Here is a 17,922-nt window from a genome sequence, read left to right as displayed (position 1 = left end):
GTAGGCTGGTGGTGGTGGTGGAGGGAAACTGGGACTAGAAACTGGGGGGAGAGACTGGGACAGGTTGGGCAAAGAGACCAGTGGATGGGGGGTGGAGGGGAGGAAACGTGGCGGCAGGAGAGACAGATATAATAAGCCAGGGTGTAGGGGTAAAACTGGGACCGGCTGGACAAACAGACTGGGATAAGGAGCTGGAGTAGGTAGGGACATTGAGATTGAAGCCTGGGGAGAGAGAACAGGACTGGGGAATGTGGAGCTTTGGCCGGGGAGGAGAAGAAGGGCAACAGATCAGACAAGGAGAAGGGAAGAGACTAGAACTGGGATGAAAAATCTGAGGACTAGAGACCGTCACTTGCTACGTAAGGAGAATAGGGCTGGGATGAGAAAGAGACAGGACTCTGACAGGGACAGGTTGGGTGGGATGGGGCAAAAGTGGTCATGCTCCAGGGGAATGGGCAGAAAAGTCTGTATCTGCTAGAACACACTCCTCTGCAGAGCCTGGAATGGAACCCCAAACACCCGAGTCTCACCATTCCTCTGCTTTCAGCAAATATCTGTGAAACCCATGGGAAAAGCGTTTCATCCCCCCTTAGTGCGGGTCCACATAGAGGATAACAATGTACTACTGCTATCTGTTAGGCCCAGATGCTCAAAAGGAGTTAGGTGCCTATGTCCCTATTACAGGCAGCTAAAACCTGGGTTTGGTACCATTGCAACGCACAACCCCCCCCTGCCAAACCCTGCAGGTGTCTACACTCGCTCTGCGCCTAAATTTTTGCACTAAAAGTTCCCTAAGTGCCTACATTTCTGCCTCTGAGCATGCACACAGCTTACTCCTGGGGGAATTCTGCATCACTGTGTGTGTGCATATTTCATGTACCACGCATATTTTTAAAATTTTTTTGCAGAAAATAGCTTCAGCTGAAAAGTTGCTGCAGTTCCACCTTTTGCCCACCAGAAGGCGCTGTGGTGCTAGAACACAGCAGCAGCTCCCAGCAGAAAAGAACTTCTGCAGTTCCGCCTTTTGCCCACCAGAAGGTGCTGTGGCACTAGAACACAGCAACCGCTCCCGGCAAGCCCCAGCTATGATGGGAAGAGAAAGAGCCTGCCTTCTTCACAGTGCCTGTCAGGCCAGGTCGGGAGACAGACAGCGGTGGGGCTGCTGGGAGGTCAGGCAGGGCTCATAAGGGCTAGTGGGGGACGACAGACTGAGGGAGGGGCTGAATGGGAGCGGAGGCACAGGGCCACATGGGCAGAGGGTGTAGAGCTACAGGAGGGCAGGGGGATGGCTGAATGGGAGCACAAAGACACATTGGGACAGGGGCACATGTGCCTGACTGAATGGGAGAGGCTAAGGGTCAGGCAGAGTTAGCATGAGGACGCTCCCTAACAATCCCTCCCCGCCCCCCAAAAACAGCTGTTCCATACTTTTCCCATGCATACCCAACAACCCTTCAAGTTCATACCCAGGCTTCTTCCCATCAATTACTTCCCTCTCCCTCAGCTCCTCTGTTACCCCTGACTCCCCCAAGTCTTTGCACTGCTTCTGAGAGGTGCGGGAAATATGGTTCTGTACTGTAGTTTAAATGAATTATTACTCAGAGTTCTGTATTAATATGCCTAGTAAGGAATCTATTTGTCAAAAAACATTTCCTGAATTTTTTTATCATCTTTATTGTTACAGACATACTTGCTGACAGGTATTTTGAAATAAATTACTAAAATAATTGAAACTGGTGTGATTATATTGTGTTATTTTGACAAATAAAATATGCAGAATTTTAAAATATTGTGTGCAGAATTTTAAATATTTTGGTGCAGAATTGCCCCAAGAGTAACAGCTGCATCTCCGAAGGTGTCTTGTCACATATCTCCTAACTAAGTCACACAGTGATTGACAAACAGGGAGAAAGATAGGTGTTCAACCATCTATATCACATACAGAGTCCAAATGAAACGAGAGCAAGTGACAGAAAATGCACATAGAAAAATTAGAATGACTGTCTAGCGTGGTGGTGAACACACTCACCCAATGCATGGGAGACCCAGGATCCAGTTCCCCTGCTCCAATAACTAATTATTTATCCAGAGTACAACAACTTCAACAGGAGAGAATGAGGGCACTCCACATGAGACTATCCCATCACCCAATGGTTAGAGCTCTCACCTGAGAGGTGGGAAATCCCTGATCAAGTCTTCCTCCCCACCTGGTAGAGAGGGGGCAATTGAACCTGGGTCTCCCACATCCCAGGTGAGTGCTCTAACTATTGGTCTAAAATTTAGAAGGTGGGCACCACCACTGGAAACAGCTCCTTGCTAAAACAGCGTAAGGCATCTAACTCTAAAGAGAGTACCCGACTTCCGAATCGCAAACAGGCATCTATCTCCATGAGAGGAGTAGGGTTTAGCACATACCCCTCTCATCAGCATCTCCCACTGCCTATCTTAGGTGCCACCATGTCTAGTGTGGTGGCTTTTGCTAATTGCAGTCTAAGGTAGATCCCTGCAGCGGGACTGGGATCCCACGGGTCCTGCAAGATCCGCTGCCATAATAGCAGGAGCGGGTAAAATGTAGTTTGTTGTGGGCAGGATCGGATTTGGGGGTGGGGGTGACAGACTGTGGTAATTGTGGGAAAATACTAAATCTCTCATCAGTTTGTCATAAATAGAATTTCAGCAATGTAAAGCAAGTTTTTCTCTTTTTTAAAAATAAAGGTTTTAATACTTAAATTTAAGTGGGGTCTAGAAAGAGATTTGATGTCTATTATCACAAGAGTTTAAGTATTTTTATATGGTTTAAGCAACATTTGTTTTATTCTTTTAGTGGTAAAAATTGTGTTTGAATTCTGTTTATATATTGCTGGTGGGAGCGGGATAAAATTGCAAGAAACAATGCAGGAGCGGGTGGGAATGGGTATTGCAGGGTGGGATAAGAGTGGGATTAAAAAAAAATAGTCCTGCGCAGGGCTCTAGTCTAAGACACCTATTTCTTACCATTCATTGTAAAGGAACTTATGCTAAGGCTTTGAGAATCAGAGTGATTTTTCCAGGTATCTAACTTCTTTGAGCATTCAGCCCTCACTCCTTTAACTCAAGCAGCGGAGGTCTGTGTGGTGAATCTAAAGGTGTCAATGTGATACTACAAGATGCAATTTTCTGTTTTTCAGTTTGATTTTTTTTAAATTAAGGAAATCATGCAAAAATCAGTACATTAAAATAATATTTTTAAAGTTGCAAAGACAAGCACTCAAAAATTAGGCAATGCCAGAATTAAGGCTGCCTGGGCAACCTTAATTTGACTCTGTGTGTGTATACATTATGATACATACAGGTTTTAATTGCATGATCACATATTGTTGACTTATAGCAAACATATATATGAGGTAATAAGTATACATATTAAGCATTAATATAGCAGATATGTAGCCCAAATTAGCCTGTGCATTTGTTATAATCCTGTTCACTTATCCCATAACACTTTGTATCCCATAACACTTTCCATTAGCAGAAGAAAGCTTTGGCTTAAGTAGGTAGGAAAATCATATAATTGTTTCCTCATAGCAACAGTAAGAGAGTTACCCTCACAAATCTATTTATCCTGGTACAAGCCTAGGAGGTGTCTTCACGCCCCTTAGTACCTGGAATGCATGTGCTCAGAACAATGCTATGGGTGCATCATGACCTGGAATGTATGGGTTCAGAACAATAGATAAAGGGGTACACCACAGTACCAGAAATAAACAAGGTAAAAAGCTGATTAACTGAATCCAGTTTCAGGTGATGCATATACCTTTTACTGGTAAAGAGGTAGGGTATAAAAAGATGGCTTTAGGGACCCAATTTCAAGGAGCACACCTTCTGCGTAAGGTGAACGTAATACTGCTGCACAGGACTGCTCTCAGGAGATTGGTATTGTGCAGAACCCTTTTTCTGTACTATATTAATAAACCCAACTGAATTGGTTATTTGGTCTCTTGAGTATATTTCATAACGAAATAACAAACCAAAGTGTGGTCAGACAATCGACTATACAAATTATTAACATATACTATAATTTTCATAGGACCCTGCCTCCTTCAGTGTACAGGACGAACCTGTTCTAGGGATGAATCAGGGTTGTATAGTGAAGAAGACTATTGCCTGTAGTATCCCAGCTTCTTCTGCAGCAGACTTTGAAGGGTGTGTAGTGAACGAGACAGGAGATTGCAGGAAGAGAAAGATGGTGTCATGGTAAAGTGTGCATGCACAGGCAATCTTAACTCTGGCATTTCCTAAATTGTGAATGCTTGACTTTGCAACCTTAATAATGTTCTTTTAATGTAGTTTTTTGTTTGTGTCATATTTATAGAAATATTAAAGGCAATCATGTATTACAATGTTAAAATCCACTCTCTGCAGCAGGGAGCCCAGGTCTTTAACAACCTGCTTTCATTACACTTTTATTCATCTTTAAAATCATATGCAGGGCAAGCTTACTGCTTTAGCCACAACCATATGACTGAACTCCTAGATTATTTGTCCTACCCTTTACTGTAGCTCCCTAAGCCATCAAGAGAACTCAGGCAGGGAGGGGGGAAGGAGAGAAGAGTAATACACACTACTCAATAGTTACTCTCCTTTCCACTAAATTAAGGAGCAGCATTCAGTGAGGTCCAAGACCACTCCTGACCTCACTTGGTGCTAGGCTACTGCCATTGGTGAAACAATTGTAATTAAAAAGTAATAACCTTTTTTGTGTGCAGACACATGGTAAATAAAGTTATCTTTAAATACAGCTGTCACTAAGAAGAAAAAACTACGAAGTCAGCCAGTTTCCACTGGCAGTGCAATGTATTTACTTCCAAAGAACAAGACAGTGTTTCTACTCACATTTTCCCAGCTATCTCAATGTTCCTGTTGCAGAAATCCAGCTTGATGATAACCTCTGTCTTTTTGTGCACTGTTTCATTGTAGTCTTCCTTGATTATTTCACTGGAAAGAATAGCACCAGTCTATCAAAAAAAAGTTTTCACTTCCTTCTTTTCACATATCTTTGCCTACAGTAATCATTGCTGGTAATGAAGAGTAATATCGCTAAGATTTTACATACTATTGTCATATAAAATTTTATTCCAATGTTCTGGCAGACATTACTTCAGTAATAGTTTAGTAGCTAGAGAGATCTTTCACAATCCTATTAACAACATGAACTACCAAAATCATTATTTAAAATTTTGAAATTCATTAATTATTTGTCCTTGCTAGATCATATGTTCCGACACTATACGTAAATTAAAATTATCCAAACTTCTGTAGGAGCAGATTAAATTAAATAACATGGATACCTAGGATCTAGTGTTCAGAAAGTGGGTCTTCAGAGTTTCCCCTGATGAGGGAGGAGGAAACATTTGAGAGACTGTGAAAGTCTACTCATACTCATGGTCGAGGGGAAGGAAGAAAGCTTCAGAAGTCATTGGAAGCCCACAAAATTATGCAATGTGTGAACGACCAGAACAAGTCTTGGTAAAGAAACCATGCCCAGCAAAATTCAATCAATCAATCACTTACATTAACCATCGTATTCCTTTTCGCATTAATTCCTGGTAAAGCAGCAAAGCATTGGCAACTCTACAGGCATAGCATACAACACCTGTTACTGCCTGACAGAGAAATAAACAATATCAGTACTAATTCAGTGCTCACAACACTGTAGTTTGTTTCAAGTCAATGGATCACAAGAAAGCAACATTGATTAATATTAGAAGAAATTAGAACATGAAGATGGTAACAAAAAAATGGGGTAACTTTGCTCATAAATTAGTGTGTACGGGGGGAATAGTTAAAGCAAAGATGAGTTTTCCATTACACTGAAATTTCATGGTCTTTGTTAGGCATGGCATGAAAATAAGTCTGTCATAATCAAAGTTATACCACATACTCTTGATGTTCAGATTTAAATTTCTGGAAAGTTACAAGTAAATGTGTTCAGTAGTGTATAGGAATGTAAAGAATTTTTTTAAAAATAATACATTTTCAAAATTGTAGGCTGCGGTCCCATTTTTTGGCATCCACCCAATTCTGCTTATAAACTTTGTTTTAACACTTGGAATTCTAGGTAGATGTACGTCTAAACAAAATCTCAAGCAGAAGCTAGTTTAACTTTTAATTAAAATAAAAGTTATTGATATTATTACTCATAGCTTACTACTTATGCCTTGGACTATGATGAGTACTTTGAAAGACTTTAGGAGGCCTATAGGGAGAAATACTTATCACTTTTGCACACTTTGGGAGATGCACATGAACAGAGTTCTTCACAGGGGCACAAATTTTGCAGCTACCATATAAGTGACTCAGTGAAGTCAACAGTAGATTGACACTACAGCTACACAATAAGGCCTGAAAGTGGACTCTCTACTACTTTTCTCCTATGGAGTTCTGTCAGGCAGGGGAGATTCAGAAACCCTGTAGAAAAGAAACATCAGAGATTTCATTCTTTTGCAGACTCCCTAAGACTCTGCTGCAGAGTTTGGGAAAGGAACTTCTTATTTCTCTCCTGCTTAGCATCACAGGGAAAGACAGTCTCAGATCTGCTCCTCTTCTAACCTTAGAAGGTCTCCTATGCACATAACTCAATATGAAATTTTATGCACAAATATTTATTAAGTTAATTTTTGCTTTTAATACTTATTTTTTAAATAAAAATCAGAACTTTTCAGATTAAAAACTTATTTATCAGAAAGTTGTCTAACCTGTAGGGTATTTTAAAAAAAATCTTTTTTTTTATAAGGCTAGATGATTTTCTGCAATAACCTTGACTTTCAAATATTTTTATTTTGTCTAGGATAACAGACCATGAAAGACCACCAGTTAATTGATTTTTTACCCTTTAAATAAATATTCATCTACCTTTAACTATGCACTGTACAGTATTGTATATTATGGCAAATGTTTCTTCTGAAGGGGGGGGGTTAGGAAAACATTTTCTTTCACTGTAAATGAACTCAACTTGTATAAATCCATTAGACATATAAACCTACTATAAACAGTGGTTTTCAACCTGTGGTCTGAAGACCTTTGGGGGTCCGCAGATGGTTTATGATTTTCAAAAGGGTCCGCAACTCCATTTGAAATATTTAGGAATTGACAAATGAAAAAAGGTTGAAACCCACTGTAGTATAATATATCTTAATTCAGCCCTTTCTCAGGAAAAACTCCCATTGATTTCAATGTAAGTTTTGCTTGAGCAATGAATTGGGGATTTGGTCCTTAATTTCTTCAGCACTGACTTTCCCCCAGGAAAATCACAAACCAGGAAAATGCAGATGAGGAATAATAATGCACAGCACTTATAGAATGCTTTTTGCCTTCAAAGCATTTTACAATAATTTGCCACTTAAAACTGATAGTTTAATCTAAACCTAAGGTACTAATTGAGAGAAAGAGTGAATATATATATCTATATGCCATTTGATATCCTCTCTCTCTCTCTCTCTCACACAAACACACACACACACACAAACACATATATATAAAAGCAAAACCCATTAAAAAAGACCAACAAGATGGCTGGTATTATATATCAATTCAACATTAGGTAGCTTTAGTTTATTTGAGATAGCAATTTAATTCTAGTTCTAGTTAAATAAATACTCACTTTAGCCATACTGGCATCACTGTCCAAGTCATACCGCTGATGTACTTTAGGAAGTGAAACTGAAACATAAGAGATGGACTTTTATTTTATATTTCATATGTAATAAATCTGTAATACATTAGTGAATACACAATATACATTTTGGTTTACAAACATTTCTTTTGTGTGTTCAGTGAAACATCAAATTTAATACGAACTGCTTCTGTTAACAGACTAGAAAGACTAATCAGAGTTCAAGAACACTTGAATTTCCAGATATTACTGGAAATTAGAATAAGATTAGCTAAGAGTGCTATTTTATAAAATTCCTTTCAACTTATTTAAATATTGTGGTTCACAAAAGGATTTTAGAATTCTATGCACATTACTAAATCCTACCTATATTAATGCTCAGGGACCAGGACTTTTAAAAAAATTATCTAAAATTAAATTTTAAATCCATATTTAAGCATCAAAATAAGTGGCCTGATTTTTTTGAGTACTGAGCACCCAACAGCATCTTTTGATGTCAATGGGAAGTGATGGACACTCCACACTTATAAAAATCCGGCCTGTTTCGGTGCCTAAATATGGACAAACTCTTGATCCAAGTTTTTAATATATTTATCAGAGGCCAGAAATATTCAGTAATCAAACCTATTTTCAAAGAACATTTATAAGCAGCCTAATCTTGTTTATTTAAGAACAGGCAGAAAAGACTTTAACATACTTTCTTCATAGATTAATCCTACGATGTTCACAGCCTCTCTGCTTACTATAATTATAGGATTTTCTTCAGTGGTTTTGGGAAAATGTTGTGCCAGTCTTCCAGGCTCTAGTACTAAACGGCGGCCTTCATATATCAGTTCTTGGTTCTGAGAAGTTATTTTTGTCTGTTTGTAGACCAATTCATGAAATATGGCAGCTCTGTAAGAAAAACATTACACTTAGGAAACAACCAGATCAAATTCACCAAAATGCAACAGGATGCAAACAATTCATAATTTTTTTTAAATATACCTTTTATATTGGTTTTGTTCCTATATAAATTATTAGATTTATACAAATAATAAACAGTGCGCAGCCTAGCTAAGGCACTGGGAAGTCCTGCATAAATTACAAAAATAAAATTAAATTGCCTGCAGAACACCAAACTCCCCTCCACACATCGGATTTCTCTCAAAGGCCCATCTCTGCAACAGCCTGCATAAATAGATATGTTTTGAAGGGCAACAGAATAGGGTGACTTTGGACCCAGTGAGGGAAGCCTAACCCAGAGCTTGGATCCTCTCACAGAGAACACTCTACTTTCAGCCCCTCTCTTAAATTGACAGGGAGTCATCTCTACTGATCACAAGTGTGGCAGTATGGCACATGGAGAGAGGCAGTGTCTCAAGAAGTAAAGTCACAGAACATTTAGGGCTTTTATATATCAAACTCAGCACCTTAAATGCTGGGGATCTTGGCGGACCACTTAATGATCTTTCCAAATACTGTTTGTACTGTTAGCTAACTATTGTAAAGCACTTTGGATAAGAGCACTTTATTAAAAAAATGTAAAAAACGTTGGGGTGTGGGGTCTGGCTAGGACTTAGGATGCGGGAGGGGGCTCAGGGCTGGGGGTGCAGGGTCTGGGAGGGAGTTAGGGTGCAGGAGCAGGCTGGGGGTTGGGGTGCAGGGTCTGGCCAGGAGTTAGGGTAAGGGAGGGGGCTCAGGGTTGGGGCAGGAGGTTGGGGCGTGGAGCGCTTACCTGGGGCAGCTCCTGTTTGGTGTAAGGGATGCAGGTGGGAATGTGGGGGGGGGGGTGCAGGAGCTCCTGTTTGGTGCTCAGGGTGGGGGTGGGGATATGGGGGAGTGCAGGAGTCAGGGTGTGACGTTATTGATATAATCTAGGACCATACAGAACATGGTTGCAACCAAAGTCCTGTAGTGGCACCAAATCTTGTATAAAGGGGGTCAAATGAAGTGTCTAAGACAAGGTTATGGTTTGCTGGTTATGATTATGCTGTCTATATGTGTGTATCAATTTTGTAGTTGAAGTTATGAATATTGGCTCTATACGGTCTGTATTTCAAACTTATGCTATGCTCCTGGGAGACATCCCAGACAAGTTGGTGTGAGCTCTGCCTAGCCTGCTTGATGGCCCATTAAGGACCATCAGCTATACAATTGACCCATTGAGAGAAGGCAAATACCCCTTGCAAGTCAGCAAAGTATGCAGGGACTGGCCCATGTGACTCCAAACTCCATTTTGCTGTAATTTTCCACAGTAAGGACAAAGAGGTGTTCTTACATCTGGAAAAGACTATAAAAGGCTGATGCCTCTCCTCCATCTTGTCTTCAATCCTGTTTCTTACCTCTGGAGGGACTTTGCTACAAACTGAAGCTCTGAACAAAGGACTGAGGACCCATCCCAGCTGGGGATGTACTCCAGAGACTTGATTTTGAACCTGCAGTTTATTTCATCACTGCTACAAGCCTGAACCAAGAACTTTGCCATTACTGTATGTAATTGATTCCATTTAACCAATTCTAGCTCTCATCTATATCTTTTTTCCTTTTATGAATAAACCTTTAGATTTTAGATTCTAAAGGATTGGCAACAGCGTGATTTGTGGGTAAGATCTGATTTGTATATTGACCTGGGTCTGGGGCTTGATCCTTTGGGATCAGGAGAACCTTTTTTCTTTTAATGGGGTATTGGTTTTCATAACCATTTGTCCCCATAGCGAGTGGCACTGGTGGTGATACTGGGAAACTGGAGTGTCTAAGGGAATTGCTTGTGTGACTTGTGGTTAGCCAGTGGGGTGAGACCAAAGTCCTCTTTGTCTGGCTGGTTTGGTTTGCCTTAGAGGTGGAAAAACCCCAGCCTAGGGCTGTAACTGCCCTGTTTTAAGAGATTTGTCCTGAATTGGCACTCTCAGTTGGGTCCCGCCAGAACCGCATCATTACACAGGGCATGGAGTGTGGGGGGTGCAGGAGTCAGGGCACGGTGTGTGGAGGTGTGGGCTGGGGTCGTGGGGGTGCTCCCAGCCCCATGTCCTGAGCGGCTCACGGCAGGGGGTTGGGGGGGTGTATGTGTAGGGGAGTGCAGGGGCCCCGCCTTTGCTCCACCCTGCCCCAATTCCACCCCCTTCCCCAAGGCCCCGCCCCTACCTCTTCTTCACCTCCTCCCCCGAGCACGCTGCAGCTCCGCTCCTCCCCCTCCCTTCCAGAGCGCCAGCAAACAGCTGTTCGGTGGCAGGGGAAGCGCTGGGAGGGGAAGGGGGAGAGGTGGGAACGCGGCACGCTCACGGGAAGAGGTGGGGGAGGGGGGAGCTTGGGTGCTGGTGGGTGCGGCCGGAGCCTACCCTGCAGCAGAAGCCCCAGGAGCCAGCAGGACCAACCTTCTGCCCCCGCAGGAGAGAGCGGTGGGCGGAGAAGAGCTGGCGGGGCCTTACTGCAGCCCAAGCACAGTGGGTTGGGCCGGGGCCCCTTTGGAGCCTGGGCCTGGCGCCATGGTAAACCCAGTACTGAGTAGAGGGGTGATGTATGTGTAATATGATGCTGTAAATGTGGTGTATAGATCTCTAAAGGTGGTGGGGAAAGCAATGTAAATAAACTACATGGTGGTGAATAACAATTGAAAGTCTCCAAGTAGTCTGTGTAGACACAGCAGAAGACAGGAGCGGGACCTTGCCCTGTCACAATTTCTTTGAGAACATAGTACTTGGGCTCTGTTGCCAAAGGGTGAATCACAGAGAAAAAGAAAGGGACAAACCAATAAGAGGCCAGAACAAAAAGATAACGTACACCTACACACACACACACACACACACACACACACACACACACACACACACAGTGCTTGACATAGGAGGGCCGTACAAGCTTGCAGCACACCACATCATCATACATTTATCTTGCCCCCAACCAGATAACTGTCAAGGAATGGCTACTGAATCTGTCATACTGATGTGATCTGAAGTCACAGCATTATTTGCCTGGATAAGACAGAAGTAGTGAAAATATGGAAAGAATGCTTACGTATTATAGCTGTGAATATAAACTTTGTGTAAGGTCATTTGCTGTAGTGAAAAGACATGAATTATTCTTCGGTGGAGCATGTCATTGGTCTCTGCAAAAAACTGGTCAAATCCCCAGCATTTTTCCTGATCTGCTTCAAGAATGTTTGCAAGAACAGGCGTGAGCAGTACTTGCAGGCCCCTGTGGATACACAAAAAAGAGACACCACAAGTTGGAATGTTTCTCATTCTGACATTATATAAGATCTCCCTATTGGACAGATCACAAGTAGGACATTTTTGTGCTTTGAGAAATTCTACAAACTTCCATTCCTTTACTGTTTGACAGTTTCTGTTCAACAACATTGCCCAGTGTTTTTCCTGAATAGGGACAGTACATACCATAATCACTTTTTCGAAATTTGAGTACCAAATATTTTACCTTTGTAATTTGGCAAATATTGAATCCTAATTTCATCATGAAGGCAGGGATAGGGGCAAGAAGCACTCAAAGAAATGGTCTTAAGTAAACAGGATGAAATTCAATAAGGACAAATGCAAAGTACTCCACTTAGGAAGGAACAATCAGTTACACACATACAAAATGCAAATGACTGCCTCGGAAGGAGTACTGCCGAAAGGGATCTGGGGGTCAGAGTGGATTACAATCTAAATGAGTCAGCAGTGTAGCACTATTGCAAAAAAAGCAAACATTATTTTGGGACGTATTAGCAGGAGTGTTGTAAGCAAGACACAAGTAGTAATTCTTTTGCTCTACTTCGTGCTGATTAGGCTTCAACTGGAGTATTGTGTCCAGTTGTGGAGGCCACATTTCAGGAAAGATGTGGACAAACTGTGATACGATTTAGTTGGGGTTGCTCTTACTTTGAGCAGGGGATTGGACTAGATGACCTCCTGAGGTCTCTTCCAGCTCTAATTTTCTATGATTCTAAATTGGAGAAAGTCCAGTGAAGAGCAACAAAAATGATTAAAGGTCTAGAAAACATTACCCTATGAGGGACGATTGAAAAAAATGGGTTTGTTTAGTCTGGAGAAGAGAAGACAGAAGGGGGACATGATAACAGTTTTCAAATACATAAAAGGTTGTTACAAGGAGGAGGGAGAAAAAATATTCTCCTTAACCTCTGAGGATAGGACAAGAAAAAATGGGCTTAAATTGCAGCAAGGGTAGTTTAGGTTGGTCTGGGTAAGGATAAAAAGAGTAAAAAAACAAGGGTGATAGGAGTCTACTACAGACCACGAAACCAGGAAGAAGAGGTGGATGAGGTTTTTTTTAAACAACTAACAAAATCATCCAAAGCACAGGACTTGGTGGTGATGGGAGACTTCAACTACCCAGACATCTGTTGGAAAAATAACACAGCAGGGCACAGATTATCCAACAAGTTCTTGGAATGTATTGAAGATAATTTTTTATTTTGGAAGGTGGAGAAAGCTACTGAGGGGAGGCTGTTCTAGATTTGATTTTGACAAATAGGGAAGAACTGGTTGAGAATTTGAAAGTGGAAGGTAACTTGGGTGAAAGTGATCATGAAATGGTAGAGTTCGTGATTCTATGGAATGGTAGGAGGGAGAACAGCACAATAAAGACAATGGATTTCAAGAAGGCAGACTTTAGCAAACTCAGGGAGTTGGTAGGTAAAATTCCATGGGAAGCAAGTCTAAGGGAAAAAACAATTGAAGACAGTTGGCAGTTTTTCAGAGAGACATTATTAAGGCCAAAGAGCAAAGTATCCCATTGCATAGGAAAGATAGGAAGTATGGCAAAAGACCACCCTGGCTTAACCAGGAGATTTTCAATGATCTAAAACTCAAAAAAGAGTCCTACAAAAAGTGACAGGTTTCAGAGTAGCAGCCGTGTTAGTCTGTATCAACAAAAAGAACAGAAGTACTTGTGGCACCTTAGAGACTAACAAATTTATTTGAGCATAAGCTTTCGTGGGCTACAAAAAGTGGAAACTCGGTCAAATTACAAAGGATGAATATAAACAAATTACACAAGTATGTAGGGACAAAATTAGAAAAGCCAAAGCACAAAACGAGATCAAACTAGCTAGGGACATAAAAGGAAACAAGAAAACATTCTACAAATACATTAGAAGCAAGAGGAAGACCAATGACAGAGTAGGCCCATTACTCAATGAGGGGGGAAAGACAACAACAGAAAATGTGGAAATGGCAGAGGTGTTTAATGACTTCTTTGTTTCGGTTTTCACCAAGAAGGTTGGTGGCGATTGGATGTCTAACATAGTGAATGCCAGTGAAAATGAGGTAGGTAGTATCAAAGTCTAAAATAGGGAAAGAACCAGTCAAAAATTACTTAGACAAGTTAGATGTCTTCAAATCACCAGGGCCTGATGAAATGCATCCTAGAATACTCAAGGAGCTGACTGAGGAGATATCTGAGCCATTAGCAATTACCTTTGAAAAGTCATGGAAGACAGGAGACATTCCAGAAGACTGGAAAAGGGCAAATATAGTGCTCAATCCATAAAAAGGGGAATAAGGACAACCCGGGGAATTACAGACCAGTCAGCTTAACTTCTGTACCCGGAAAGATAATGGAGCAAATAATTAATCAATCAATTTGCAAACACCTAGAAGATAATAAGGTGATAAATAACAGTCAGCATGGATTTGTCAAGAACAAATCGTGTCAAACCAACCTGACAGCTTTCTCTGACAGGGTAACAAGCCTTGTGGATAGGAGGAAAGCGGTAGATGTGGTATATCTTGACTTTAGTAAGGCTTTTGATACTGTCTCGCATGACCTTCTCATAAACAAAATGGGGAAATCCAACCTAGATGGAGCTAGTATAAGGTAGGTGCATAACCGGTTGGAAAATCGTTCCCAGAGAGTAGTTATCAGTGGTTCACAGTCATGCTGGAAGGGCATAATGAGTGGGGTCCTGCAGGGATTGGTTCTGGGTGCAGTTCTGTTCAATATCTTCATCAATGATTTAGATAATGGCAAAGAGAGTACACTTATAAAGTTTGCGGACGATACCAAGCTGGGAGGGGTTGCAAGTGCTTTGGAGGATAGGATTAAAATTCAAAATGATCTGGACAAACTGGAGAAATGGTCTGAAGTAAATAGGATTATATTTAATAAGGACAAATGCAAAGTACTCCACTTAGGAAGGAACTATCAGTTACACACATACCAAACTGGGAAAGGACTGTCTAGGAAGGAGTACTGTGGACAGGGATCTGGGGGTATTAGTGGATCACAAGCTAAATATGAGTCAACAGTGTAACGCTTTTGCAAAAAAAGCAAACATCATTCTGGGATGTATTAGCAGGAGTATTGTAAGCAAGACACGAAAAGTGATTCTTCCGCTCTACTCCGCGCTGATTAGGCCTCAACTGGAGTATTGTGTCCAGTTCTGGGTGCCACATTTCAGGAAAGATATGGACAAACTGGAGAAAGTCCAGAGAAGAGCAACAAAAATGATTAAAGGTCTAGAAAACACGACCTATGAGGGAAGATTAAAAAAAAAATAGGTTTGCTTAGTCTGGAGAAGAGAAGACTGAGAAACATGATAACAGTTTTCAAGTACATAAAAAGTTGTTACAAGGAGGAGGGAGAAAAATTGTTGTTCTTAACCTCTGAGGATCGGCCAAGAAGCAATGGGCTTAAATTGCAGCAAGGGCGGTTTAGGTTGGACATTAGGAAAAACTTCCTAACTGTCAGAGTGGTTAAACACTGAAATAAATTGCCTAGGGAGGTGGTAGAATCTCCCTCATTGGAGATGTTTAAGAGCAGGTTAGGCATACACGTCTCAGGGACGGTCTAGATAATACATAGCCCTGCAGTGAGTGCAGGGGACTAGACTAGAAGACCTCTCGAGGTCTCTTCCAGTCCCACAACTCTATGATTCTATGGAAATTTCAAGTGATTACTTTAAAGTGGGGCAGCAGCCATCTTAAGTACACCTCTACCCCGATATAACGCGGTCCTCGGGAGACAAAAAATCTCACCGTGTTATAGGTGAGACCGCATTATATTGAACTTGCTTTGCCCCCCCCCCCCCGTTCCTTGTTCCCTGACCGCCCCCCTCCAGAGACCCTCGTCCCTAATCACCCCCAGGATCCCACTCCCTACCCAACCCCCCTGCTCCCTGTCCCCTTACTGCTCCGACCCCTATCCACATCCCCTACCCCTGACAGGCACTCACCGGCAGCAGCGGGAAGCAGAGCAACACGGTCCCAGCCCGCTCCACTCCGCCACCTTCCAGCTGCGGTGCTCCGCTTCCTGCCGCCGGTGAGTGCGGGGAGGTTGGGGAAAGGACACCCTCCGAACTCACCGGCGGTGGGAAGCGGAGCGCCGCAGCCCCAGCCCGCTCCACTTTCCTTGCCCCAGCCCCAGCTGTGTCGTTTGGGGTCGTGGAAAGGTCCCGCACTCACCTGCAGCGGGAAGCGGAGCGCTGCGGCTGGGAGGTGGCGGAGTGGAGCGGCCTGGGGCTGGGCTGCTCTGCTTCTGCCACTGCCAGTGAGTGCGGGGGGGATCCCTTCCCCCAAGCCCCCTCCCCTGAGCGACACGGCTGGGGCTGGGGCGAGGGAAGCGGAGCGGGCGGCTCCCGGCCCCCGGCTAATCCCCCAGGCCACTCTGGGACTGCGGGACCCCCAAAAGTGCCCCCCCACAGCTCCTGCCTCCCAGGCCCTGGGGGGGGGAAGCCCCTGACCGCCCCCGAGACCCTCTGCCCCTTATCCAACCCCTCGGCCCCGGCCCAGCCGGCACCCTTAACATGCTGCTCAGAGCAGCGTGTCAGAGCTTTACCACGTTGTATGCGAACCCGCGTTATATCGGGTCAAGTTATATCGGGATAGAGGTGTATCTTGCATTTGTACCTGTTCTTCATTACAGGCTAATGCAGAGATTAATATTATTAACATGCTGGTATGTGTACACAAATCAAACCTGCAATTTTCAAGAGAGCCTAAGTGACTTAGTAGCACAGATCCCATTTAAAGTCAACAGAAATTGTGCTCTTAAATCACTTTGAAAATCCCACCCCACAAACCTATAACTGAATAGTTTTCTAATAGATGGCTAAACATGGTCTCTCTGCAGCACTTTCAAAAATAATGTACAGCTTTCCCAACCTGTTCTAATGGAGACAGCTCTATTTTCTTCACAAGAGTTTATGGGAAAAATTATTGCCCCCAACTATGAAATGACTAACTGTGAGGCAGAGACTTCACTCAAAAGCTAAAATCAGGTTGTGTTAGTGTTATATGGAGCTCTTTGAAATCTGTAGTCTCAAACTGCATCTGAATGTGAGAGGGACACCTTCAACTTAAAAACCATACTTTTACTTTATAATTGTTTTTAACTTCTACTGTAACAAGTAATAGCACTATAATTTAAAGTATACATGGAAAACACTCTTTTCTCCCCATTTGTTTACTTTACTGATTGGAAAACACTGCATATAGTCATTTTCTTTTTAAAAATAGGAAAATATTAATGCAAAACCCTCAAAAATTGGCAGAAGGACACAGGCATAATACCTGAAACGACTTTTAATATATTTTTTAAACTGATTAGACTTCAAGTTGATAGTGTCCCTTTAATTGACTCACAGTTTCTTTATATTACAGCTAGTTCCTGGTTCACACTTTAGTATTTTTCTACACCTCTACCCTGATATAATGTGACTCGATATAACACGAATTCAGATATAACGCGGTAAAGCAGTGCTCCGGGGGGGCGGGGCTGCGCACTCCGGTGGATCAAAGCAAGTTCTATATAACGCGGTAAGACAGCATTATATCGAGGTAGAGGTGTACTTCTATTTATACTCTTATCAAAACTGCCACGATGGAAAATATTATTTGTTTAGGGACAATAATACAACTGGAAAGGTTACTACACAATGTGAGGCAAAGAAAATGTTCATGCAATTTACATGATAATTCTCTGAAATTCTTATTTCATTCCAATATTTCTCAGTTAGGAATTAATTTTAATAAGTAAAGTGAATATATAAATTAGGTCTACAAACTCCATTCCATTTCAGCTCCATTTAAGACAGAGCCACTTTTCCTACAATGAAGCTCTAGAACAACTTCTCTCTCCCTTATAAAAAGGGAGACTAATTTTGAAAAGGTAATTAGTAGGATTGTCAATTAATCGCAATTAACTCACGCGATTAAAAAAAATTAATCACGCTTAAAAAAATTAATCGCGATTCATCGCAGTTTTAATTGCACTGTTAAACAATAGAATACCTATTGAAATTTATTAAATATTTTGGATGTTTTTGTACATTTTCATAT

The 17,922-nt window shown here is 42.0% G+C and overlaps 1 protein-coding gene across 2 annotated transcripts in view; it reads right to left on the bottom strand.

Annotated features, from left to right (window-relative positions):
- The window catches only part of TBK1 (TANK binding kinase 1), a 49,249-nt gene that overhangs the window by 14,875 nt on the left and 16,452 nt on the right, over positions 1–17,922 (bottom strand). For both annotated transcript variants that reach the window (XM_026648776.2, XM_026648777.2), the window contains exons 8-12: positions 11,642–11,821; positions 8,346–8,542; positions 7,637–7,695; positions 5,548–5,639; positions 4,870–4,971 (exon numbers count right to left, since the gene is read on the bottom strand). In XM_026648776.2, coding sequence (XP_026504561.1) covers positions 4,870–4,971; positions 5,548–5,639; positions 7,637–7,695; positions 8,346–8,542; positions 11,642–11,821 — 630 coding nt within the window. The remainder of the gene's footprint in view (positions 1–4,869; positions 4,972–5,547; positions 5,640–7,636; positions 7,696–8,345; positions 8,543–11,641; positions 11,822–17,922) is intronic.

This window comes from Terrapene carolina, unplaced genomic scaffold, assembly GCF_002925995.2.
Source record: "Terrapene carolina triunguis isolate 2854851 unplaced genomic scaffold, T_m_triunguis-2.0 Scaffold68, whole genome shotgun sequence".
NCBI lineage: Eukaryota > Metazoa > Chordata > Testudines > Emydidae > Terrapene > Terrapene triunguis.
This window is presented reverse-complemented; position numbering and strand designations above follow the sequence as displayed.